General features: G+C 46.3%; 1 protein-coding gene across 1 annotated transcript in view; it reads right to left on the bottom strand.

The window, feature by feature from the left end:
• The window catches only part of ABCA1 (ATP binding cassette subfamily A member 1), a 241,282-nt gene that overhangs the window by 180,424 nt on the left and 34,272 nt on the right, over positions 1-26,586 (bottom strand). Inside the window, exon 2 of the mRNA XM_069630840.1 lies at positions 8,894-9,047. Coding sequence (XP_069486941.1) covers positions 8,894-8,959 — 66 coding nt within the window. The 5' untranslated portion in view covers positions 8,960-9,047. The remainder of the gene's footprint in view (positions 1-8,893; positions 9,048-26,586) is intronic.

Genomic DNA, 26,586 nt, shown 5'->3' with positions numbered 1-26,586 from the left:
CCAGCTCACGCATGTCCTTTAGCGTACATGGTCCTCCACAATAAAACACACTATTCTGAATGCATTGTGGCAGGGACCCCACAAAGTGCAAAAGAAACATCTCTTGCCCTACTCTAACTGACCGTAGTGATGCTTGGCAACCTGCAGCCTGCTCTGCTCTTGAATCATTCAGGAAGGCAACCAATAGGAATCTGCCACAGCAACAACATCATAAAGCATGTTCTATTACGTCATGGCCCATATACTCCTACCTCTGAGGAGGCCTTGAGCATGATGAGGGGACAGGAAAACTATGTTTACAGTTATACTTATGTGGAAAAAAGGGTTCCTACGAGTAGGCTGCCTCCCAAAGCGGTACATGGTGTGTCAACTTCTACTTTCACGGTGCACTTCACTCTCAGGTTTTGTGTTCTGCTCGCTGGAGAGTTTCAGGAATTGCATCATGGGGAACAGGTTATAGCTACCCTAGAGTAGACTTAAAACATTTTGTAAGAGATGCCTGATCTCTTTCCTTCCTTGCATGCATGTAGTATGTGTGTGTGTGTGTGTGTGTGTGTGTTACATACTGCTGAAGCAAGATGACACCAAACCTGGCATGAGTGGAACATCGATGAAATTTAACAAACTAAAAATATGTAAGGAAATATTTCAATCTCCAAACTAATTAAGCCACCTGCAACTCTAGGGGACCGCCAATGAGAGAGCAAGTTAGTTGTTTTCATTCAACACAACCTGCCACAGTAACGACCCTTGAACTAGGGTGTGATCAGAGGGTCAACCAAAAACATGGCCCCTTAGCCCCGGATTGTGATGCACATGTTTGAGCATCAAGGTGTGCATCTTCCCACCAGAAACGAGGCGAGCACAAGTCTTTCACACTCGTACCATATCAACAAGACATGTGGATCTTCCCAAGCAGGCCTGTGTCCATGAAACCTCCTGCTCAGTGGAGATGGCTTCACCCGGAACATTTGTGTAATGCAGTGGTGGGATAGCACCAGTGATTTAAGTGCGGTAAGACATTGAAGGGGGGCCCTCATTTGGGGGCGCGGCTGGCCTGATAGCCGTGGCCAAAAACTTGAAGGTGTGGCCTAAAGAAGAGCATGTCAAAATGAACAGGGGTGGTCTCATCTCCATAACTAAGCGCATACTGCAACACTGCTGGTACAACCAAAACGTGTGGTCCTGGGCACATCATTTAGTTGCACTGTTGATGCTTTTTTTTTTAAAAAAAGAGAGAAAATAGGACTGCTTTTAATATAAAATACAAGCAGTCCTTGCAATTGGGGAGGAGGGCCTCCCAACAACTTTTTTACTCCGGGGGCTCGACATAAAAAAGTTTGTATGCCACTGCTCTTGCCCAATGCGGCCAGGGCATGGTTGCAGGGCCCAGCGCCTTGCGCGTGGGTGTGCTGCCGACAGGATAAGGTGCCAGTTGGAAGATGTTGGCTACGAAAGCACACTGCCAGGAGCCCACATATCCCCCACCCCAACAAGCAAACAGAAAAGGTTACACATGGTTCTGTTTTTAAATGCAGCCACATGTCCAACTATGCCCACGTTTTCCTCTCTTTGTCCTTTTTTTCCTGCCCCATTCGCACCGCCACTTGCCGCTTTGCATTCCTATGCCCCGATGGCTTTTGGGCTACTTTTGGGCTGGCTCTTTAATGACTTACAGCCATCCCTCACCATTGCCACCCACCCAACACTGCCTTCCACCTGCATCTCGCGCCACTCTACTGTGGCGTATTTATGTGCCCAAATACACGTCCCGCGCCAACGGCTGGTGCTAATGCCCTTCTCAGAGGGCTGACCAGTCCTGGCAATCGCTTACCACCCATTGGCTATAACACATAGCACTCAAAGAGGTGAACCTGTGCTTTATAAAACACAAATGCTGCTTCCTTTTACTCCTGTGTTCCGAGAGTTGGTGTTAGAGAGCCTCCCGGCACAGTTACCACCCCAAGCCATTTCTTTTCTGAATCTGGCACTCAGACAGGAAATGCCCACTGCTTCCTGTTGCTGCTCTTTTGTGTGGCTTATGGTGGCAGCACACTACTACACTGCATAATTCCTAATCAGAGTTTGAGGCCTCTTTAGTCACTATACCAGGTGAAATAAGAACTACTCCCTTATGGCCCTTCTTGGCTTGGACCATAACTTCTGGACAATGGGCTGTTACTAGGGGGTACAGCATAAGAGAAACACATTACTACCACCTTTTGCATCCCATCATGGGGTTAATGGGTCAAACACTGACACCCTTTTGTCTCCACTCCTGTTGTGCCCATTACTCTCAGCCCTATGCTGTCAAAGGCACAACAGGGAGTGGAGACACAAGGGTGTTAATGGTGGATGGGGACGCTGTGAGTTCCCTTAGAAAACTAGTTTGAGCGAAGCTGTTACTGCCCTGCACTTCTGTCAGTCACAGCTGCCTGACATGATGACAGCGGCTGACCTCCCGTCGCGGCTTTTAGTCAAAGTGGGGCAGTCCGATGAGTTACTTCACCATGCAGCTAATAGTTTGGACCAGTGTTGCTGAATAAATATTCTTTAAAATGCACAATGTGCATCACATTTTATCAAACAACTGCACCTTGGGGAGTATTCAAACAGTGTCACAAAATGAATTAATGACCATTTGCAACTGGGGGCCACGTTTGTATTGGTGCCCGAGTGAATGTTATGGCCCAGTGCGTCCCTGATTAGCAGCAACCTGCATTTCATCCAGTGGCAGAGAGGAGCCGTGAAGGGCGCCATGCTGCTCAACAGGTTGCAGCCTTATTCCCCAGTCCCTGCTGCCCACCCATGGCTGCAGATAGTGAGCAGGCAGTGAGTCGGTAGGGCTCTGTGAGCTACAGGCAGCCTATGTATCTGCAATAGGCAGTTATCAGGACCTCAGGGCAGTCTGATTAACTCTGCGTGAGCACCAGCAACACAGCGGAGCACATCGCGCAGCTGGTCACGTCACCAGCTCCGGCTGATCTTTGGAATGGACTATGATTTGAGTAACACAGATTACCGCGCTCTGATGCCGCTCGCTGTGGTGTTAGGCCACACCAAGTGGTACCCTGTGCTCAGCCCCGCATGGCAGCTGAATCTGGGCAGCAGTATACATACAGTGCTCCACTTGAACAATGGATTAACATATTATTAACCAACGTGCCATTGAAAAAGAGGAGAGTGAGTCCATGCAAATAGCATTTAGTGCAGTGGCAAATTACCGCTCTTTCTATGCTGCTTTTAGCAGTGATGAAGAAGGGGCAGGCTCCAGGGGTAATGAGAAGACTTATCCCAGAATCCCCAGGTTGGGAAATCCGCATAAGCACTTAGTAACGGTAACTACGCAACCGCAGGGCGCCAAGGAGAGGAACCTGAAACTTGCACGTTCTATTTACATGCACTAACCCAAATGCCCCTGTGATAAGACTGAGGTGTTTCATTTTACAGGAATGGGGAGGAGTGTTGCTCACCACCTTGTCCCCACAGACTTTGTAAAAAGTATGTGCAAAAGAAAGATGTTTCTCTATTTTCTTCATATTTTTACCCTTCTGCGAAAAAAATAATCAGTTGTTGTGAGCCTTTCCCTCTCGCTCCATTAGGGCCAACAAAAGCGTAGTACTCTTTTCACTCCTTCCTCGGGTCCTCTGGATGGAGCAACAGGGTATTCCTACTCCTTCCTAGACTCGCTTGCTGGACCATTAGTATCTCCCTGCTTGTTCCCAGGCCAGCAAGATGGAGCAGTAGTTTCGTCCTGCTGTTTCCTAGGCCTCCTAGCTGGACCAATAGTGTGTTCCTGCTTCTTCCTTGGTCCTCAAGCTGGCACATGTGTGTCTTGTCGCTCTTTCCTAGGCCTGCTAGCAGGAGCAATAGTTTCTTCCCACTCCTTCCTAGGCCCGCTAGCTGTAGTCGTTTCTTCCTCCTCTTTGATACGGTCTGCTAGCTGAAGCAATAGTGCCTTCCTGCGTCTTCTTAGGCCCACTATGTGGAGCAGTAGTTTCATCTTGCTCTTTGCTTCAGTCCGCTAGCTGAAGCATTAGTGCCTTCTGCTTCTTCCTAGGCCTGCTAGCTGGAGCAATAGTTTCTTCCCACTCCTTCCTAGGCCTGCTAGCTACAATAGTAGTTTCCTCCCACTCCTTCCTAGGCCCACTAGCTGTAGTCGTTTCTTCCTCCTCTTTGCTACGGTTCGCTGGTTGAAGCAATAGTGCCTTCCCTCGTCTTCTTAGGCCCACTATGTGGAGCAGTAGTTTCTTCTTGCTCTTTGCTACAGTCCACTAGCTGAAGCATTAGTGTCTTCCGGTTCTTCCTAGGCCCGCTAGCTGGAGCAGTAGTTTCTTCCTGCTCTTTGATACGGTTTGCTAGCTGGAGCAATAGTGCCTTCCCGCTTCTTCCTAGGCCTGCTAGATAGAGCAGTTGTGTCTTGTCGCTCTTTCCTAGGTCTGCTACATGGAGCAATAACATCTTCCTTCTATTTCCTAGGACCGCTAGCTGGAGCAGTAGTGTTTTCCAGCTCCTTCCTTTGTCCTCTAACTGGAGCAGTCATGTCTTCCCCGCAGCTTCTAAGTAGTGCTTGCTAGCTAGAGCATAGGCTGCCATTGCTTTACATGACACACACACACAATGTTCTAAGGGCAATCCTTGTTTTTGCTCTGTGATTTAACTGTTATTTTTTTTATACAGGCTCAATGAGCATCCCTTTTAAAATGTATTTGCATAGGGCTGGGGTCTGCAACCTGTGGCTCTCCACATGTTTTGGACTATAATTCCCACAATCTCTTACCATTGATTAGGTTGGCTAGTGCTGATGGGACTTGTAGTCCAAAACATCTGGAGAACCAAAGTTTGCAGGCCAATGGCGTAGAGTGTAGATATTTTGTTTGACTGTACAGCGCTTCAACGACCTTGGGATCCTTCAGCGCAGTTGAACATTATTTTAAATGAACGAAAGCTGTTTCCTCCAAACGTCCTGCTGTGCAATGAGGTAAAGAAGGGCTTCATCGCACAGCTCCAGATCCTATAATGAGTCGTATATTTATTTATTTTATAGTTTTGTATTGCTCCAACATGCCACCTTTAAGCCCACTCTGCAAAGATCAAAAGTCAGGTGGTGCCAATGTGGTCGGATCTTCGGTTGCCCCTAGGCGAGGTCTGAACGCCGAGATACAGGTGGTGTCCATTTTGGTGGCGTGTGATCTACAAGAAAGCCGGGGAGTTGTCAAATGATTCCTTGGACAGATGTGCCATTAGCGTTTTTGTTGGCGGTGACAGGTCAGGTTGGTTACTGAGTTCTGGGGTCCGGGCGCTCCAGATAAGTGTTGTGCTGAAACCACTATTTGAAATGTGGAAACCCTTCAGTACTGCTATGACATCACAGCGATGTGTTACAATAGCTCACTCGCACACGCTGACATGCTGTCACGGCAGCAGCAGGTGGCTTCCACTGGAAGATAAGTGCAAGAGCCTTGCCTGGTGCTTCTTAAAAACGCAGCACCTTCAGTGGAGGCTGACAACTCTCAAGTGGTGGCGCACCTCAACAAAAGAGGCAGCAGTTGCCTGAAGCGACCCAAGGCCCCCAGGCCATTGGTCAGGGCGGACTTCTTTCATCAGTGGCAGCAGCATGGACACCACTGTGCAACACAACACTGCAGATGGGTGTCTACCATACCAACAAGGCGTTGTTCCACCTCTGGGGCCCGAGTGACAACCTAGACCAGGGGGGCTCCCAGTCCAGTCATCTACGACCGAACCCACGCCATGTTTTCAGGATACCCACCCACAATACACTTCAATAAAGCAAAACCTAATAGGCATTATGTACGGGCACTGATCCCGAAAACATGGTGTAGTTGGCTGCTCACGAGGGAGGGACTTCAAAACCCCCGACCTGAACAACTCAAATTCCGAACCCAGAGGTGGACTGGGAAACAAAAGGGGCCCTGGAAATATTTTTCAAAGTGACCCCATATTATGCCATGCGAGGACATGCAGGTAGCAGGCTGAACCCCTCTGGGTAGAACTTGTAGGTTTTCTACACCCACAAAATGTTTAAAATGGGGTCCAAATAGTGAATTGTAAAGTACATGTATCCCTGTAGGGGGATTAAAAAGAAACTAAATATAACAAAACACCATCATAAAACGTTTGTTAAGAGGGAGGAATTATAGGCTGGAAGCTTTCGAACAAATTCTTTGCTTCAAGGTGATTTGCGGGATAAGTAGAGCTGGAAGGAAGGAGGTGTGGTGGCGACTGGGTAAGAGATTAAGAGTAACAGAAAACCAGCGCGCCCACAGAAAGAGAGCCAAGGTGTAGACACCCCATTTAGAAAAGTGCGCACCGGACCTGCATGTCAATCGCTCGCTATCTCGGGGTGGAAATGATCCCGTCTCCTGGTGCCTGCACATCACCAGTGTTAAAGGTTGTGCACAGCTTCACAAGAGCAAGTGACACGAAAATGAACACATCCTATGAAAAGTAGACGTGGAGAAGCGGGCCTTCCCACGTGCGCAGCCAGCCCGGAAACAATAAGAAGCCCCCAGGCTGCACATTCAAGGCCACTGTACTCTCCCTTCCTCCGCTGCTCTGCTTTCCCGACAGTAGCCCAAGCACCCCTTGCACAGTAAGTGCATGGCGATGAATTAGCGACAGCGTCTGTCATGGAATTGCGCCCGTGCTTCGGTCTTCCACTGCTGTGGCACTGAGTCCATTTATGAACTGTCTCTTGACAAGGGTGTTCGGATGTCACAAGCCAAAGGTGCCCCTGCTGGAACCCAGGTTCCTAATTACTGGCAGCAGCACCCTTGCAGGGATGCAAAGACACTGCCACTCGCCTACATGGAGCCTGGCATAATGTTTTGATGGTGAGAAAGAGTGGCCTGCGTGAAATGAGTTTCTCGGAGATACTGAATTGAAGCAGGAGGTTTACAGAGGTGTAGCCTTCATGCAGACCCTCCACGGCAGCCGTCCTACCATCATTCCCTGATGGCTGGGCTCTCCCGAAACCGGTAGCCTACCCTGTTTTCTGAAAGTTGGTGCGGGAAACAGTCTCCAGCACCGTAGTCCAAGTGGCTGTCTGTGTGTACCTTACACCAAGGTGGCAAGCTGCCTCTCCTACAAATGCAATGGCCGGTTGATTTCAATGGAGCCTCCAATCTGAGATGCATTGGCCCATTGACTTCAATGGAGTCTCCAATCTGAGATTCATTGGCCCATTGAATGAAAAATCAAGTCTCCAATCTTGGATTCATTCCTTTGTTTATTCATACTTTTGTCATGTAAACCCCCAAAATGTACCTTCTGTAATATTTTGGACTGTCAGAACTTTTTTATTTAATAGTTTATTTATTTATAACACACCCAGTACGCACATAAACACAAACGACATAATCCAATAATAACAAGACAAACATACAACCAGATACAATACAAGTAATACTATGTACAGGGAGGCATGCCCTAAAAATCAAGTCCACAGAGGAAAGATGTTTTGGTTTGCTACTGCCCCAGAAAGTGGGCACTTCACCTTGTGATGGAATTGGTGCTTCAAAGTGGTGTACCCTGCTGAAAATTATTGGGCAATAAGTCGTGAATTCATTGATTTGGTAAAAGTGCTGATAGCGAATATGATAGCCGGGAGCAAGTAATGTACATGACAGCTCAGGGGCAAGGCGTGCGCCTTGGAAGCAAGACTACGCTGAGCAACATTGGTTCGATCCCTGGGTCCGCGCTTGGAAACCTCTGGGTATTAAACGTGTTATAAATAACCCATTACACTTACACGAGCACACTGCCCTGATTCTGCATGGGGTAACCTGGGGTGTGGACAAGCAGCACTGTTGCCATGTGTGAACGTTTCACTGCAAAGCCAACTCACATTGAACACCTGCTCTTAATACCAGTGCGCAGAGAAAAGATCCACAGACAGTATGTCTAGAACGGCAACAGCGTCTCCAAATCCAACCCCAGCACCTACATGGCAAAGTCGCCGGAGTGTGACCAGTCGGAGGAGTGAGCATTGCGGGCACAGTTAGTAGAGCAAGCACTGGTCAGTATGACATGGAGTCCTACAGATATGATACGCTTTTACTCCCTAAAAATAGGCAACTACTCCCACCAACAAAACTAGGGTGTAAAAATACTCCCTACAAAAAATGAGAACCAGGCACATACGAGCCTGGTCCCTTCTTTCACCCACACAGCTGCACAAGTATGAATTACAGAAAGACAGAAGTCTTAGTGCCTGATTCACAGAAGGTTTTCCTATGAGAATGCGCCATTATAAAGCGCTTCTGTGAATCAGGCCCTCGGTGTTAAACCGCAGTGTTACTCCCCTAAAAGGTAAAGGCCATTGGGAATGGGAATTTACGTTTCTACTCCCTAAAAAATCGTTTTACTCCCAACTTCAAAAAATGGGAAATAAAGTACTCCCGGAGTCCTAATTCAAAATCGTGTGGCGCCCTAATACTGTGGGTAGTCGCTGTCAATATTGCAAGCTCTTATCTAGTGAAACAATATAATAGTGTTTAAAACCTGGGCGAGGTACTGCATAATTACAAATGAGCAATTGAAAACATTTTAGCAAAAACACTTTGCTGTCGGCTTCCGAGACGGGCAAGCGGCTGGCTTGCCTTGAGCTCAAGACGCGCAGAAAGGTCCGTTTTCTGCGGCAAATAGTGCACTGACCGTACGGTAATCAAATAGCAAGACGGTCATTTCGAATGGCGCCAGCCAGCACATGCCACCCATGGAATCGAGCCTCCGCCGCTCTGGCAAGCGCATGCACATGTTACGCTCCGGAATCACCAGGACACTTCCCATTAAACACAAAGAGCGGAAGCTGCCGCCACGAGGCACCCGCCACGCAGCGCGCCGTCGTTACGCGCACGCGCCGGCTCACCGTCTGCCTCCTGCGGTACGTGAAGTTCTTCCAGAGCAGCAGGCCCAGCTGGGTCCAGAAAGCCATCGTCCTCCCAGGGGCCCCGGCGGCTCTCCCTGTGTGGCGGTGGCAGCGGCAGGAGCAGCGGCAGACGGGCACTGTGGTTGCTCATTAACTGCAAAGAAAGAAAGAGAGGGAGGGAGGGAGGGCGGCCCCCGTCAGCCGTTGAAGGAATGCCAAGTGCACTATCTTCATACACCCATTAACTCACCAGGCCAGAGCCCAAGCACCCCAAAGCAAGTCCATGCAAACATACACGCGACTGGTGCTTACATAAACATCCTTCGGTTCGTAATTACCAGGAATGGCGTAGGTCCAATGAATTATGGATTTTTAACCAATGACAAGACTACAGAGAGTTTAATTCACACAGTGTACAAACATAGATAATGCATATTTTTTTTTCTCTTAGTGCGTGATTGAAAGATTAGGGCTGAATTATTATTTTTCAGAGAAACCCAAAAAGGGCAGTCCTCTAGAAATCTGGCGTAACATCTCAAAACATTTGGCAAAACTCAAATCTGGCAAGTAAATACGAAATCAACAGAAACCTCATCAGTTGTGCCGCGCTAAATCCGCAGAGAACACTGGTTTAGGCAGGACCTGGGCATGTCTTCCTAAAAGCCACCTAGACTCTGCACACCTCTCCGGCATCTGCAAACTGGATTGGACCTTGAATAATCCACAGGTCTAAGCCAGGAAGCACCTCCCAGACTTCTGTGGGAGGGGCGGGCTGGCTAGTCTAATCTTCTACATTCTTGGGCTTGGAGGTTCTAATCCCAACTTCCCTACTCGACCACCCTACTTGAACCAGAGCAAATAAATGGACGTGGTTTAGTTGAGTTATCTGGCAAGTAAATAGATACGAAATCAACAGAAACCTCGTCAGTTGCCGCAAAAATCCGCAGAGAACACTGCTTTAGGCAGGACCTGGGCATGTCTTCCTAAAAGCCAACTAATACCTTCACTAAAGGCCACCTGGACTCCACGTACCCCTCGGCATCTGCAAACTGGATTGGTGCTTGAATAATCCACAGGTCTGAGCCGGGAAGCACACTCCAGGCTTTGGTGGAAAGGGCAGGCTGGATAGTCTAATCTTTTACATTCTTGGGCCTGGGCTGGGGCGTTCTAATCCCAGTTTCCCTACTTGACCACACTCCTTGAACCAGAACAAATAATTGGACGTGATTTAGTTATTTTAAAAACCTCGGAGTATTCATTGCTATATTGGTAACCCCACTACTGAGCAACTGGCACCAGGGAATACTTGATTGGTTTCCAGTGGCATGCATGAATGGAGCACACGCGCTATCCATGAATGTTCCAGTTCGGGCATACCAGCTAGAAACACATTCTATTGCATGGCAAAGTGAAGCAGAAACTGAAAACGTCACCCGCAACTCGCCTCATACTGCCTACATGGCTTAAAAGGCTGTAGGACTGTACCCACTGGCAAACTCAACTTTGAGTGTGGAAGGAACCAGCGTCCATTGCAAAGGTCTTTGTTTGCACACATCGACCTTAGCAAGTTATCTCGCTTTTCTGTCAGTTCCCGCCTAAGCAAACAAGGCCAGAAGGTGGACAGGCAGCAGCAGGCACGGTGATAAGGGTGCAGGGCTGGACTGGGCGTCATGTTCAACACACCAAAATGCGAGGAAAACCCACAGCCATAGGGACACAAGTTCATACTCTGCTCTGAAGAATTGTCCCCCAGTCTTATTTTCACGAATAACGTTTTGGGATCATTTTGTAGAAATGTTTTAAGTTTTTACATTTTATTGTTATAATTCACCTTAAGGCCTATGGTAACCAATTACATTTGAAAAAGTTAAGAAAAGTACAAACCGTCATTACTCCGCCTTTAATGCAATCCTAATTGGGTGCACAATGAGCGAAATCGTTCAAAAGTGTTTTTACACGTGGCTATATAAAAGCCCTCAGACCACACACGCACCTCGCAGTTTTTGTTTGTATTATCTTTCAAACTGATTGCATTAATTGCTAAAAAGAAGTTGCAGTATATTTGTGAAAAAATATGACCAAATGGAATTTCTTTAATAAAAAAAGAAAGTGATCCTTAATATAAAAAAAATAATTGTTCCAACCGTACATGAAATATTTCTATACAGCACAACATTCATACAGCCCTCAGCAAACCACGCCAAGGCATGCCACATGTTCAGCGCACTGTCACTTACTTTTTGCACCAGGTTATCACAGAGGCAGTTTGAGAGATGCTCTTGAGACTTTGGTGTAGTAATTCTGTCATTTTTTGTATTATATACTATCAATTTGTCTACATAAAAATACAATAATTGTTTTTGTAAGGAAACCATCATTAATCTAAAGCACCACCTATAACCAAAACGACTGCCTTACACTACAGCCATGAGGGAGATGGCATACGAGGAAGGACACACAGCCAGTCAATGGGTGGTTATTTACCCACACATTGACTGCCCATGGCTATGCTAACCCCTATGGCCATTCCTACCTACTTCCTGCCCCTCCCTGCACAAAACACATCCTCCTAGGATCTCTTCGAGCTAGCTTTATCAAGAACTAACATGAGCTTTTGTGTACATAGTGTCTTCCAGTATTATCTGATAGAAGTCTTCTGGTATGGTATTGTTTTATAGCGCCTACACACTGGCAAGTGTTTAAAAGCGCTTAAGGAGGGTGGGGGCATGGGAAAAAAAAGAACAGGCGCCGAGAGCCCTTGAAATTCTGAGACGATAATAGTCCTGACAGTAAATGCATTTGTAAATTGTCCCGACTTCAGCGAAGCAGTAACAGTTGTGTTGCCTCCATTATTAAGTGAAATGAAACGCTTGCAAAGCATTCCACTCAACATGTGATTCATCTTTACTTTGAGGAATCCTCACTATGGTCCAACTAAAATCGCCTAAAGTGATATACACATAGGTTATATTGATCATTGTTAGCACTCAATACAGAGTGAAAATAATGACATTTACCAATCCTGCAAGCCCGTTCATTCCCCCTGGCAGTTGCAGGATCTGCAAACCCCACTTGCGAGTTACGTGTCCCATGTCCACAGCAGACACGTGGCCGAACAGCGCAAGGGAGCCAGTGTGTCCAGGCACATTCTTCCAGTTGGAGCCTTGATTGGCAGTACAACCAATCAAGTTAAATTAACCTGTTAGAAGCAAAGTATTACAGGAGGGCCCTTGTCCAATAACTGGTTTGTTGATGTTAAGTCTCACAAAATGTCTATTGGCACTAATCATACATTCTATTCGAGAGGAAGATGATTGTTCCTACTAGAGCCTTTGAAATAAAATATCGTGTTAAGAAAAGACTAATGTCATTCTGAACTGGTAATAGTAATTTACCCTCTGTGGAATTAATCCACATACTTTAAGTGGGTGGCAGCACAGGGCTGATATTAGCCAATTATTCATACAAGTTAAATGATCATACATAAACATTTTGAAACATATAACAAGCCCGCAGAGTGGTCCCTATGCCCTACCAAAGCCGCTCCTTCTAATTGTCGACACCTAACAAACGAATGGCAGCAGTCTGGAACAGACCCTTTTTTGGCTTCCTCCAGCTGCCCATGAAAGTCATTTCTATTGGAAGGTACCATTTTCCCAAAGGGGAGGTGCATAAAGACAAGGCCTACCATGACTCATGGAGGGGTGTCCTCAGCAGGGGAGGAAATGGGCCAGAATTCAGCTTCAGCAAAGTTTGTCTTGCCAGAGTTCTGTTCCGTCCAGAGGCCTAAACCCACTGAACTCCCCAGGATAAACTACTTCAGAAAACTCCAAGATCTCACTAACAAGCAGCCACAGTCGCAGGTGTCTCAGGCATGCGAGACTGAGGGCACGATTCATGGAAATATTTGTGTGGAAAATAGGGTACTTGCGCGCCAAACTGTGTGCAAAATCCGAGCGTCCGGGTGCCTTGCACGAGACTCCATGCAGAGCATGGACGAAGCCTGCGCAGAGGGCGGACTAGGGAGCGGAACTCGGAAAATGAGGACGAACAAGGGAAAAAGTGGCCGTTAGGAGGGACGGGCCGCATGCAGTCCTTAGCACGCCTACAAATGCGCACTGCAAAGCATATTCATGGATGTGACCGTGCAACCTCTCGCTTGCGAAATGCCCACAAAATCCGAGCGTCCGGGTGCCTTGCACGAGACTCCATGCAGAGCATGGACGAAGCCTGCGCAGAGGGCGGACTAGGGAGCGGAACTCGGAAAATGAGGACGAACAAGGGAAAAAGTGGCCGTTAGGAGGGACGGGCCGCATGCAGTCCTTAGCACGCCTACAAATGCGCACTGCAAAGCATATTCATGGATGTGACCGTGCAACCTCTCGCTTGCGAAATGCCCACACAAATCCCTCAATCTCTCCAACACACGAAGGCAGGCGTAAATTCACTTGCGCAAAGGATTCACAGCGCAGAGGTGAGTTTGCATGATGGACTTAGGGGTGCACCTACGCTGTGTACTGCGGTCCTGGGCTGGTTTATGAGGGTTCGCACGCAGGTATTCCAAGTTATACCTGAGTTACGAAGTGTCATATGCATGTTGACGTGGTGCCGGCAACAGTTATGGGGGATCCTGCTTAGGGTACACGTGAGGCAGGCCTGCTTGCGGGGGACACCACACACTATTCAAAGGGTGCATGTATTCGCGCAAGGCTGAGTGCGCAAATGTAGCTGTTCTGGCTGTTTATTTATGTTTTGGGTGGGAGCGTGTCAGGGGTGTTCCGGCGCGACTGGCGAATACGGTTACTTTGTGCAGTAAATTCCATTAATACGTTCTCGGCACGTGGCAATTGCGGGAGAAATGCATACTTTTCCATGAATCAGACTCCAGTAAGTTATGTGCACTGCGCAGAAATAGCCAAAGCCTCACATTCTGTTAACAAGGTGTACACATTTGTATTTATGTCTTGTAATTTAGAGAGACTGTTTGTTAGAGTATTGTGAGAAATGAAGAGCTGACGGCCCAACTTTCATTCAATTGTTCAGAAGGGTTTTTTGCTGAAACACTAACATATTTCAAATGTAAAATGATGTGGTCATTCTTATGTTTCCAAAATGCTTTTTGCTTTTATGCAAAACACCAGGCTAGGATTCTTTCAAGAGATAGAGGTGTTTGCGACCTCGGCTGGCACCTCGCCCCTCAGCCTCGCTCACATACCCCTCACCTTCCAAGAAAGAGAGGGATCTCATCACTGGTCCTCAGGAACTTCTAAAGGGCCACGCATTCCAGGACACAGGGGCAAGAACTGAGCTGCAAAAGTGCAGACAGCTCGTTCGGGAACCTGCATTTGTGGTCGGGGCCCTTGGAAGCATGCCACATAGTACAAGGTGCATTTTCACAATTAGACTTCCTTTTTAAAGTATGTAATTAGGCACATGTATAAATTACCTCTGTGGCATAATCCCCACAATTAGTCACGTAACGTTAAACAGATTCTACCGAAAGCCCAGAGCTCACAACACAGGGTGGCTTTATTGTTAGATCCGCAAGGAAACACCGTGAAGTAGCCGAAGGGGATTATGACACACATGGCGTTATCAGAAGGCAGTTGCAAACCACAACACACACACTTGTGTAACCAGCCCTGAGCTCTCTGCTCTCCTCACTTTGCTGCACAAAGCCTGCAAGCCCGTTCATTCCCCCTGGCAGTTGCAGGATCTGCAAACCCCACTTGCGAGTTACGTGTCCCATGTCCACAGCAGACACGTGGCCGAACAGCGCAAGGGAGCCAGTGTGTCCAGGCACATTCTTCCAGTTGGAGCCTTTTTTACCAGGTGTAGCTAACTGTGTCTATCCTAATAGCCTGATTGGTGCCTCCATGCTAGGGTGTTCCCAAAATCTCCTTGCCAGGCAAGAAAGCATGCACCGCTCATCATTGCACAAGTAAAAACATCAAGAGCGCGCTGCTGCTTTAACTGCTCCCTTGTTGCTTTTGGCACCTAGTTGAGCAAAAACGTGGGTGGCAACTGTGCATGCATCCACATCCACATGTGCCCTCATCTCATCTTTTTGCATGTCTGTGGCATTGTGATTTTTTGAAAGGTGTGTGCCTTCGTTGCAGGTCGCAGCCTCTGCTGCCAATTTAATGGAAAGGCTCCCAGGTGTCCCAGACTTGACTTTTGCTCTCCTTTTTAGTTTGGGCTATTAGGTAACGCTTGCACCGCATGTAAGCCAAAACTATTGCATTAGAGTACACATAGGAAACATGGCATATGAGGAGGGACTCAAAGCTGATGTTTGGTTATTTACCCACACAATGACTTTGCCGTGGCCATGTTAATCCCTATGACCAGTCCCAACCACTTCCTGCACCTCCTCACACTAAGCACTGCCTCAATTGGAATTCAAGCCTTTCCATCAAACTGTACAATCAAAGTGCCTGGCAGTGTTTTTGCTAATCCGTTTCCTGAGAGTTAACAGCTTAATTCGAGCTGAAAGCCTGCTACTGGTGTAAAGCAAATGTTGTACCAGGTCTGCCTTCAGCCACTTGATTTATAAGCACTATGCATTTCCTTCAACAAGCATTAGCCAAGCCAACGGTTTTGGCTTGTGTATAAGTATTAGGCATTTGCCAGGCACTGTTAGATGCCCAGGTACTGGCACCATTTTGCACCGGATACCATCAATGGGCAGTTAATACCACTGTGGCTGTGCCTGGCAAGCGCCTTTTCCATGCCTACAGAAAAGTCCCAAACTGTTGGCATTGCCAATGCCTGTTTTGTTTGATGTGTGTGCCTGTCTTGTGTTAATTACTTTAATGATTGCGATGACTTGTTGCTGTGAGGATGTTACTGCTGTCTTTTAGTCATGGCATGAAGTTTAATAGGGCACTTAAGACTGCGCTTGACATATAACATCTTAAGCTTATTCGTTTTGCCAGTGCTTGTTTATATTGCAGTTCAAAGGGGTAGCTACCCTAGGTTCATGCGCCCCAAATATTGGCAGAAGCACAATTTTGGTTTTGAGTACGAAACTGGATTGGAACTCGGGTCTTTTGCTTCAAAAGCTGAAAACTAAGCCATTCTTTAGAGCATGCAACTTCTAAATCTCCAAACAAAGTAGTACTGATTTCCACCCCTAACTTTTGACGCTGTTCTCTTGCAACACCTGTGGTAAAGCAAAAAAGTGAAAACAAGAAAAAAGTGAGAACCAGAAATTGCTGGAGGGAAGGTTTTTAAGTAATCATAACCATTAGCATTACTCTAGGCAAGCTGCCATGCTATGTTTCTTAGTCCGTGTGCACCATTAAAGGAGGGGACTAGCAATGTGCAAATAGTGATTTGTCCTTCCACCAATGGGAGCAATCAGATCAAAACTGCAAGGGAACAGTCTTTGCAAGCAAATACAAGTAAACCCAGACATGTTTCGGTCTTGTTGGGCCTCGTCAGTATTGTGCTGCTTGTTCCCTATGGCACCGGAAGCAAGGCACCCACTTATGGGCATACATACCCACTTTCAATTAGGTAGGCAAGACAAAACCCAAATGTGATGGGTTGAAGGACTTGAATCAATCAACTACTGGCATTGCTCTGGGTAACCTTCAGTGCTATTGTTTTTTTAGTTTGTCTGTGCTGTTACAGAAGGAGACCAGAAATATGCAAATCAGTTTGACCTGCCACCAATGGAAGACGTCCAGCCCCAACTGCTAGAACACAGCCCCCTCTGCAAGCAACCAAAGACCACACCCCCTCTGCAAGCAACCCTAGCCATGCTTCATTCTTGTTGGATCGCCAAAGAGAGCTGCAGTTTGCGCCCCTAAAGAGCAAGAGACCAGCGTTAGGGTAGGCACTCACTTAGTGAGGCAAACTAAAACCTTAGTATTAGTAATAAAGAAAATGCAAATAGGTTTACAGGATTAGCACAAGTGGAAACCTGCGATCAAACTGTGTGCTTTTAAGAGGAGGTGGCCCAGATCCATAGGTAGACATCCTAACAAACAGATGCATATGCATGCTTCACATGCTGCAACCTGCATGCTTATGCAAGTGTATTCTAGTATACATTGTGTGCCCCTGTTTGCCAGTAGAAAATGCATCTAGTAACGAGTGGAAGTCGTAGGAATGTCACCTCGCCAAGGACACGACCCACAATCACCAACATAGCATCTGCAAAGACTCCAGGCAACACAAAGCATTCACAAGAGCTCATCACAGGGGTGCCCAGCCCGGGAAGCCACTTCAGCAGCAAGACCTGGCATCCCCAGCTGACGCCTAGGATGCTCGGCTCTGTTTCTTACACAACAAATGATGCAAAGAATGCACCTCTATGACAACAACACCCAGATTCTTCTACATATCGCAAGTCATTACATCCAAGATGCTGCCACCATCAATCAGATCTATAGCATCACCCAGAACTGGATGGCCAATCATCACCTCTGCCTCAATGATGAAAAAAACAGAACTACTCATCGTAGGGTCCCCCCCTATTGCCTGAAGAACCTTGACCCTGCATACTCATCCTTCACCATAGACGTCAACTCTATCCCCATTTCGAGACATGTAAAAACTCTTGGGGTCTACCTGGATGCAGACCTCAGCGTGTACAAACATGTCAACACCATTGCATCTTCTGCCGCCTTCACAACTCAACTTTTAAACCTTAGCAGACAATTCCTGTCACCAGACAACTGCTTAGCGCTCGCCAGAGCCATTATAGGCAGCAAACTTGACTATTGCAACACCCTACTTATGGACTCCTCTTCTAAACTTGAACTACTACAAAATATTGCTCTCAGCGTATCATGGGGCTTATGACGTACTGATCACATCTCGCATGCCAGACGTGAGGCCCACTGGCTACCCATTATGCCTGCATCGAATGTAAAATCTTGAAGGTTGCCCACCGTTGCATCCATGGCATCCCACTCTCCTACTTCAACCATCACATCTACAGAAAGACCACCTCATGCCCCCTATGCTCCTCCACCATTTTGCCCCTCACCCCAGATTCAACATGAAGCAAGCAGGAGGCTCCAATTTTACTGTCACTGCTCCCACCCTTTGGAACTCCCTCCCCCCACTTATGAAAGACAAACCATCCTACCTAATATTCAGGGAGCTTTAAAAAACCTAGCTGTTTAACAAATACGACTGATGTATCATTTCTGATGCCTAGCCTCACTAATCTGTCCGTGCTATCGACTGTATGCTTTGCCTTCCTGTTTTGACACATCTTTTACTCTGTTTTGGTATAAGCGCTCTGATACCTTCGGGTTTGGGTGCTCCACAAATGCATTAAATAAATAACCAAAATACACCAAACCCGGAATGCCCTATTTCACATTCCTCACCATTTCCGTCCAACACAGTCCACACGGTCTTTTGCCTGCTAGTCTGCTTGTTACTCTAGCCCCACCAAGTCACACTTTAAGCGTCTGTCTCGGCTGCGTTATGTTGGCTCTCAGCCTGGCCAACAACAAGAGGGTCAAGTGCTCATCAGTGTTGATCGTCATTGCCATAAGACTTCTGCTTCCTCCAGCTTCCCGCTGACTAACAGCATGGCTTGAGAAATTCAAATCAAACCCGAGAAACACAGGATGTGTGTTTTCTGCCAAACCTTTGCATCTGGATCTGCAGAACAGAGCATTTCTTTGCAAAGCTGTGCACAAGCCAATCACAATGGGCTCACAGATATCTCAAAGGCAGGACTCAACGGTATGCCAGAGCTCCTAAACCCTGGTGGTGTTACCCATGAAACCGCACTGGCCAAACACAGCCATCCACCACCATTCAATTTTCCATTTCTTTTTGATGGTTGCACATTGCATGCCTCAACCTTAACAGAGCCCAATCCTTAGAATCTAAATCTCCTTTACCCTATTGGCTGCTTTGCAGGTCCAAGCTCGACATCACTGCTTACCCCCCCCCACCCCTACTATACATCACTACTTCTCCTCTACTCCATCCCTCATCTGACCCAAATCTAGAAGAAATGATGGTGTAAATCCTGATCACAAATAGACAGCTCCAATCTCTGTGCTTCTCTCAATGGAAATTAGTGACTCTGGCTAAATCTACCTATTTTACACACCAGATGGTATGGTCTGTGGCCTGCAACAAAGCTAAGTCTTTTCAATACTGTCACACATTGTCTAAATCATCTCTCAGCGTCTAGCTCTGTGTACATTCGTGGGAAATTGCCCAAATTAATAAAACATGTATTGGGTAAAATAACTAATTCAGGACGAATAAGAAATGGAAGCCAGTAGAAACACAATTCCTCTCTATAAACTCTGTTAGATTCTACCATGGAAGTCCTTTGATGCATACGTTATGAGTGATATTCTTCGAATTACACATTGCGCTGCTGCCCATCTCCTAGTGCTGATTGATGAGGTCCTTTGCTCCATCCTGGCCACCTGCATGGGGATTGGAGGTTAGGTGTTTAACTGGAGCTATTCTCTCCTGACTGACAGATCTAGGCTTTACAGGTAAGTTCAGTGTGTTGCCCCTCATAGTCTGTTGTATGTGGTGTGCCCCCAAGGCTCCATTCTTTCAACCCTTTTGTATAAATTTTGTATGCAGAACTTCGGGGATCTTCATAAACATGGAATGGGCATTGATCAATATCCTGACAATACCCACCTTTACATTTGGGTATCGTTTGCGGATGACATGAGAAATTGAGCATTTGATGTCTGCAGCCAACATTAGATTCAGTATAACTCAGACCGAATTTATCTTGTTTGCCCCTCATAACAAGGAAGAATGAGTCCACCCCTAGCATTGTCAATACTTATTTTTCGACGCTTGCCTCGTCGGCAAAATCTCTTCTTTTTAGGTTCGAAAACAAGCTCTAGCTGAAGCAGCGTGCAGCCAAAAAGCCCCAAACTGCCAATATTCAATTCTCCTCCATTTCGAAAAGGAAGCAGTTGGTTTCCTCACATCTCTTCAGCTGGGTGATACAATCACTGCTTCTATCCAATGTCGCTGATGGGAATGGCATCTTTATGGGAGCTTCTAGATATGCCCCTTAAGATCTGCACCTCAGGCCGTGGCTAGGCTTAGCTCAGGAAACAAGAAAACGATTGTATTTCTCCCGCCCAGGCCGATTTGCATTGGCTGCCTTAAAATGCTCTCATCCACTTTAAAATAGGTTGTATTGACTGCAAGGTGATTGTCCTACAGTCTCCTCTTTACCAAGTCAACAAACTGCAGACTGTCTGAGAGTGTAGAACTACGAGGAGCACTTTTGTGCTTAAACGTCCCGTAATGCCTGTAAATCGATTCTGGGACTCTCTGCTATACAAACTCCACCTGTTGGCATCCTTGATTTTCTTCCCAGAAAGCACTGAAGAAGCGTGCAGCAGTCTGACTTCTTTGGGTGAGGGTCATGCCTTATTAAATGATAAAATAAGTCAACCTGTCGAGTTTAAGCCTGGACCTCCCGACAGTTGGCAATCAATTTCCTTGAATATTACTCATAGCATTTGCTCCCCCGAGCTGACTGTGGCATCAACTAAGCTTTCTGGCGCAGCTCCAGGTACGAGGTCCTAATGCCAACACACCTCTAAAGAAAGAAAAGTAAGACTGCAGACAGCACCAGTTTCAGAGAAATCCCCGAAATAAATGGTTGTGCATTTCATGAAAATATCTAGGAAAAATTAGGAGACAGATAATTTCTACTGGATCACCATGGTCACCCTATTTCCTCACCAGCACCACTCACTTGATTCTCTTCTTGCAAGATCCCTCACATTCAACAAGTCAAGCATGTCCCCATCTTCCTGATCTACTTGACTCCATCTATCTTTCCCTAACCCGTTTCCCCTTTCACCTCCAGAGACCCAAGACTGGTTACCCTAGGTGTTGCCACAATATGTATTTTGGAGAAGCTTTGGCGCCAGCAGACCACTACCGTGGCACAGTGCCAATTATCACTGCATTACCTTACACAGACACATCAATGCATTCTGGGAGTTATAGTCTTGCTTAACTTAAAATCCCACAACTGGATAATTAGTATTAGGGAGAAAAAAAACAGAAGTGGAAAAGATGTCGTGCTCAACATGGAGTCACTTGAACACTGTAAACAATCAATACACAAACATGTTGGAAATCCACAGCCTACCAGGTTGAGATGAGATGCAGGGCACATCCTGTAAGGTCGAACACAACCCGAATCACACAGACATTTGAAGTGGAATTCTTTCCGTCATGGCAATGTATGCCACCATGTGGGAGACTTGCACACAATTCAAAGCTGTATTTATATCCATCTCTGGCAAGAGATAGAATAGATAATAATGGCGCCCAACAATTCATGATAAGGATATTAGAAGTCACTGAGGACTTCTGTGCCATGGTATATTTGATATAATTAAAATGTACTTGATTGGGGTACCGTTCTCTATGTAGCACCCAAACGGACATGGTTATTCGCTTTTTAAGGCAGTGAAATGGTCCCTTAAAGTCACGATAATTATGCAGTGTTTGGAAGGGCCGTATTTTGTGTTTGGAAAGTGTACCTGCCAGTGAATCAATACCCTCCAGGATTGGACATCCCAGGACTGCAGCCATCGCTTATAAACTCGGCCCTGCAGACATCAAAGCTAGAGGATTATAATATATTAGTACCCGGCGAGGAGGGGTGGCAGCCTGCCAGCCAATGAGGAGGCTCATAATGGGGTCTATACCACATGGTAAAGACCACTTGCTGAGCCTCCTCGGCGTCCCCTGTCCATTCGCCCCACCCCCTTTTCCATATCTCCAACCCCTCCACCACCACCCCACTTACCTTCCGCTGCCGCGTCCCTCGTAGGCACCAGTAACACTAGTGTTCCCGGTGCGTCCTGATCCGGCAAAGGCCGCCATGGAAAGGGAGAAGGCTCTACATGCAGTTCCCATCCCCCGATCTATGGTGGCCATCTTGATTTGTAGTTTTTATCTCGAGCTGAGAATCTGCAAACACGTAGTTTCTCAACTTGAGATAAAAACACTACTAGTGGGTACTAATAGCAATGTAACCCAAGCAGGGGGGGCATTACCGGTCAGGGTAACTGATGCCCCGGGCGATTACCTGACCAGTAATGCCCTCTGCTCGAGTTATATTGCTTAAATAGACCTGTTGTAATGCTACAAATATTTGATTTGATGTGTAGCTCTAAAAGAGCATTATTGCTGCTGGAAAGCGAGAGGAACACACACTTGAACTGTAAACAAAGCTGAGCATGTGGGTCGAAAATGAAGAGCGGCAGTAAGGACTTTTAAGAGGGGAGCCTTAATAGTGCATCATACTACCACCGAATGCACATACTTTGGCCACCTAATAGCCAGCAAAGCGGATTCTTTGGAGGGGGGAAAGCGGAATGTAACTATGGAAGGCCTGGTGGCCCAGGCACAAGATTCTGAAATCAAAACGCTCTTTGTATGGCAGCCAGTGAAGTGTTTTTAGTGCCAGGGTGATGCAGTCTGATCTCTTCAGGGTGAAAAGAAGCCGTTTTTAGTTTGTTATAGGCAGTGAAGGGTTTTGGCAGGACGACCAGTAAAGTGTTACAGTAGAGGAAGCCACTGCAAGGATCCTAGCAATCCTTTGGGAGGTATTTGTATTTATTTGAAGAACTGGGATGCCAATTTCAATCAGATATGGCTTGCAATATCACATTTACCGATGGGGGGGGGGGGGGGGGTTCATTCCCTGGAAGGAAGCCTGTACAATAGCACAAAGATGAAACCAAGTGGGGAGCCATTTTATGAGGGTGTGAACAAAGTGAGACAGAGACCAGGGGTGTCCATAGGACGGGGAGGATCCCTGACAGGAAGCTGCCTCAGAGATCACGTTTACGCCTACTGCACACGACAGTCAAACATCAAAAACAGCGCCAGATTAGTGTGATCCTTTAGGTACTGGGTGGCAAATCATGGCAGAGCAGCCGTGAGTACTAGGGGGGGAACAGATCCACAGCACTCAGCGGAAAGTGTCTTGGAAGTGCAGAAGGATGTATGCCACAATTTGACAACTGCTACCCCTTGCCTGTAGTTTTGAGGTGTAGCCGTTTTTCTTCACTGTAACCATTAATCCCTCTGCCATTGGTCCGGGGGGGATTTTAATAGTGAAACCATGTAGTTACAGAGATCGGGGGTCGCTTTGATATGTGAGGCAAACTGCATGTCATATTAGTGTTTGTGTACATTACAGTATGTAAAGGATTATAGTATAATCAGTAAACTAGAGGAGTATAACTTATAAGGCTTTAGCCTTCTATTAGTTATACGTAATGATGATGCATTTTTTAATATAACATAAGTGTTATAGCGGTGCAGATACTTTATCCACGGAGACAAGTTCAGCGCTGCAATAATGACCTAGCGCTTGATTCATCTGTGGCGGCAGGCGCCTCGATAAAATGGATGCCCGTGAAGCATTCTCGCCTGCGCTAGCGAGAGCCCTATTGCTCTTGGGAGGAGTCCAGAATCGCCACATTTCAAGAGCAGCTTTTGCAGTCTTAATTACTGCTTTCAAACTAGTGTCAGAGAACGAGTAGTGACCCTGCCAACAAAAATAATTCAATTATAAAATTCTTACTCCCATCGCTCGGTTAAACCAGTCCTGCCATGAACACAACAAAATCCTATTTTTACAGCTGTCTTAGCTCGAGCCGGAGGAGCACTCGGGCAGTTTCCCTGTCCGTGCCCCACTTTTACCCCCCCTACTTTGCTCAATAAACATAGCGCGGCCTTCGGCAATGCTTTCTCAAATAATGCCCATAGCGCAATTTACTAACAAAATCCACGCTAAGTTTCCAACATCTTAAATAGTAAATGGCAACCACAAAACATCAGATAAGAAGAAAAAGTAAGGTGTAAATACCCTACTTAAGACTGGTGCTTTCAGTTGACCCTTGGCAGGGTTACACAATTCAACTCTTTCTTGAAGTGCTTATATCATCAAAAATTGCAAAAATTTGAATTTATATAGCGCTTTACATAATTTAATAAATTCAGTACACCAGAAGTAAGTAATGAAGGAATTCATAGAAGCGAAACATCTCTCCCAGATGTAAAACAGAAGTGAAACTTTTCACGCAAAATAAATGTAGGTGAATCATCACCCTCTATCGATTTAACATTTGATTATTTTAATCCGATCCCCCGCAAGACAACCCTATATTTTTGATTTCCATACTGCTTTATATAAACTGAGAATTTAGCTGTAAATGTAAGCATGTAAACAACAAAGGAGCCTTTGCACTTCTAGCTATTAGAGGCCTTAGATATATATTTAGGCCAGTAAGTCTTGTGGCACAATCAGTTAGTACATCAGGCTGTTGCTTCAAAGGTTGGGGGTTCGAGTCCATCGTGGGATCATTTGTAAAGTGACTAGATTGCTAAAAAAAAAATGTATTTAAACTATGCATCGCTCACCCTCCCTTTCCGCAAAACTGGGACAAGGGCCCAACTCTGGGACAGTCCTGGCAAAACCAGGATGTGACCTAAGATGGCGCAAATGCTCAATGCTAGGTGCGCGTTTCTAACAGTTCTTCAATACTGATTCAACCTTACACAGGAAAACGAGGCAGTGATGCTTTAATATTTACACTGTAAATAGGCCATCACAGAGAGGACTTCATTAGACAGGACAGAAATAAGTGAGGATCAGGGATCTATCCTGCCGCTCCGCCTTGAGCTGGGACTTACGGTATCTGTATTGCATAGTTTTCTGTTGCAGTATTTGCTTTTGCCAGATTGGGTCGACCTATATAACCATAGAAAGTAGTTGGATGTATGACGTCACTGTCTCCATAATTGTAGTCTACCCTACTCATAGGGAACTCTATTTCTGCCAACATGACCGCAATGTGGGTACATGAATAATGCACAAGGTAAATGGAACACATCCAGCCCTATTTCTCCAGTGGCTTCCACTGCTCGAACCCTAACATTTTAAGGCAGCATTCTAGTAAATATATAATTTTGGAAACTAAAATAACCCTTTACATCAGGGAGGTAAATAACTACTATGGCACGGTGGTCAAAGATTATGAGACATAATTTCATGTGATGTTATCAGGGTCAAATGTCATGTAATATCACTTTAGGGGACGTTATCAGCATTTGATGCCACTTCCGCTTACCCTGTGTTTTTGGTGATTTGACAGCCCGGCAGTAGCACCTCCTTATTGGGCTGTCATTTCCTGGTAACTTCTCAAAATCCCCAGGTCTGCAAATAATGCAGGTGGTTTATGAGCCCCCAACACCCCTCCTGCTCTATCTCCAGTCCAAACTAGCCCTCCCATGAAAATACTAAATCCTCTTTCTACAGCTGTTTCAGGGAGAGCTGCTGGAGTACGCAGGTAGTTTGCCTGTACGTGGCCCAGCTGCCCGCTGTGCTCAGTAAACATGGAACGGCCATCAGGAGAAGCTGTCTGCAAATAATCCACTTTATTTGCGTTTTGCCAGGGCCCCTGGCCCCATTATGGAAGGACAATGTAAGCGCCAATGGTCCTGAGAGAGGTTGGGTGGATGACATGTGTAAGTTATGGTATTGCATTTAATTGTAACAAATTCAATGCTGCCTCGCATCCACAGCCTTATCGTTTGTAATATGATGCAAGACATTTATATAGTGACCTTCCCAAGCCGAGCTGGCCTTTGTAAAGTGAGTACTATGATTACCTTTTCCAACCATAATCAGCCTTCCATGTCAAGTGTGATAGGCTAAGACCTCCTGGGAATCGAACTAGCATCGCACTCTATATCAGATTCTGCTCCCTGAAGCGGGCACTCAAACCTACTGGTATTATAGATTGTGCAAATGCATGCGTTGGAAATTATACACAGCTGAATCAAACTATCCAATCAAAACAGATATCCCTTGGGTGGAGGCAAGAGGCTCACGATGGTGAACTTGTTCTAGCCAGACAAGATGTTACATACATTAATTTTCCTTTCCTTGATCTCGCTAAATAATTCCCCAAATTAGAACTTCTAAAACAAGATCTAAATATAAGAAAATAATTAAAAGATCATTCAATAATATTCCACCCATCAAGGAAGGCGATTCTGGAGCCACCTGCGCCACCTTCCCATGGAGCAGGTACTCCAACATGAGCCCAAGTCTTCTTTGGCCCCCCCATTCTTAAAGGGGACCCTAACTTGGGTTTACAAAGGCGAATGGTTTGAGCTGGGGCGGCACATTGTAGCAAGACATAGCTTTTGCACCCACCAAGAGTGAACAAGACGATTTTCAGTTTAACATTGCACTTCGAATTGAGGGGCTTTAACACAAGTCATCACAAGGGCTTAAAACATCACCCTTTCATCCCCCACTAAGTGTAAAACTGCACAGCAAGGAATAGTGTCAACGGCTCAGGATCTTTTGTCTCCTATAGGGCATAGAGAGGTTGGAAACTTTCTATAGAGGTGCTACAAAATGGCGCCTGGTATAAACCGCCTGTCGGGTGTCGAATAGCCATTGGGTATCTAAACACGTGTACCCTCCTACCTCTCTCCGAAGTGAGGGAGGGCAACAGCAAAATGGTTCACATTACTAAAGGAAGTAAACACGTATTCAAGCCAAGCATTTTGGAGCGACCGTCTGGAGTAATGTGAGCTGCTCGACTGACCCCTGAGGTTATGGTGGCATTAAATTGCAAACGTGGCAGAAAATTGGCAGTTTTGTGACAAAAGATCTG

Source organism: Ambystoma mexicanum, chromosome 6q (assembly GCF_040938575.1).
Source record: "Ambystoma mexicanum isolate Mex_15411 chromosome 6q, UKY_AmexF1_1, whole genome shotgun sequence".
Classification (NCBI taxonomy): domain Eukaryota; kingdom Metazoa; phylum Chordata; class Amphibia; order Caudata; family Ambystomatidae; genus Ambystoma; species Ambystoma mexicanum.
Note: the sequence above shows the minus strand (reverse complement) of the source record. Positions and strands in the feature narration are given on the sequence as shown.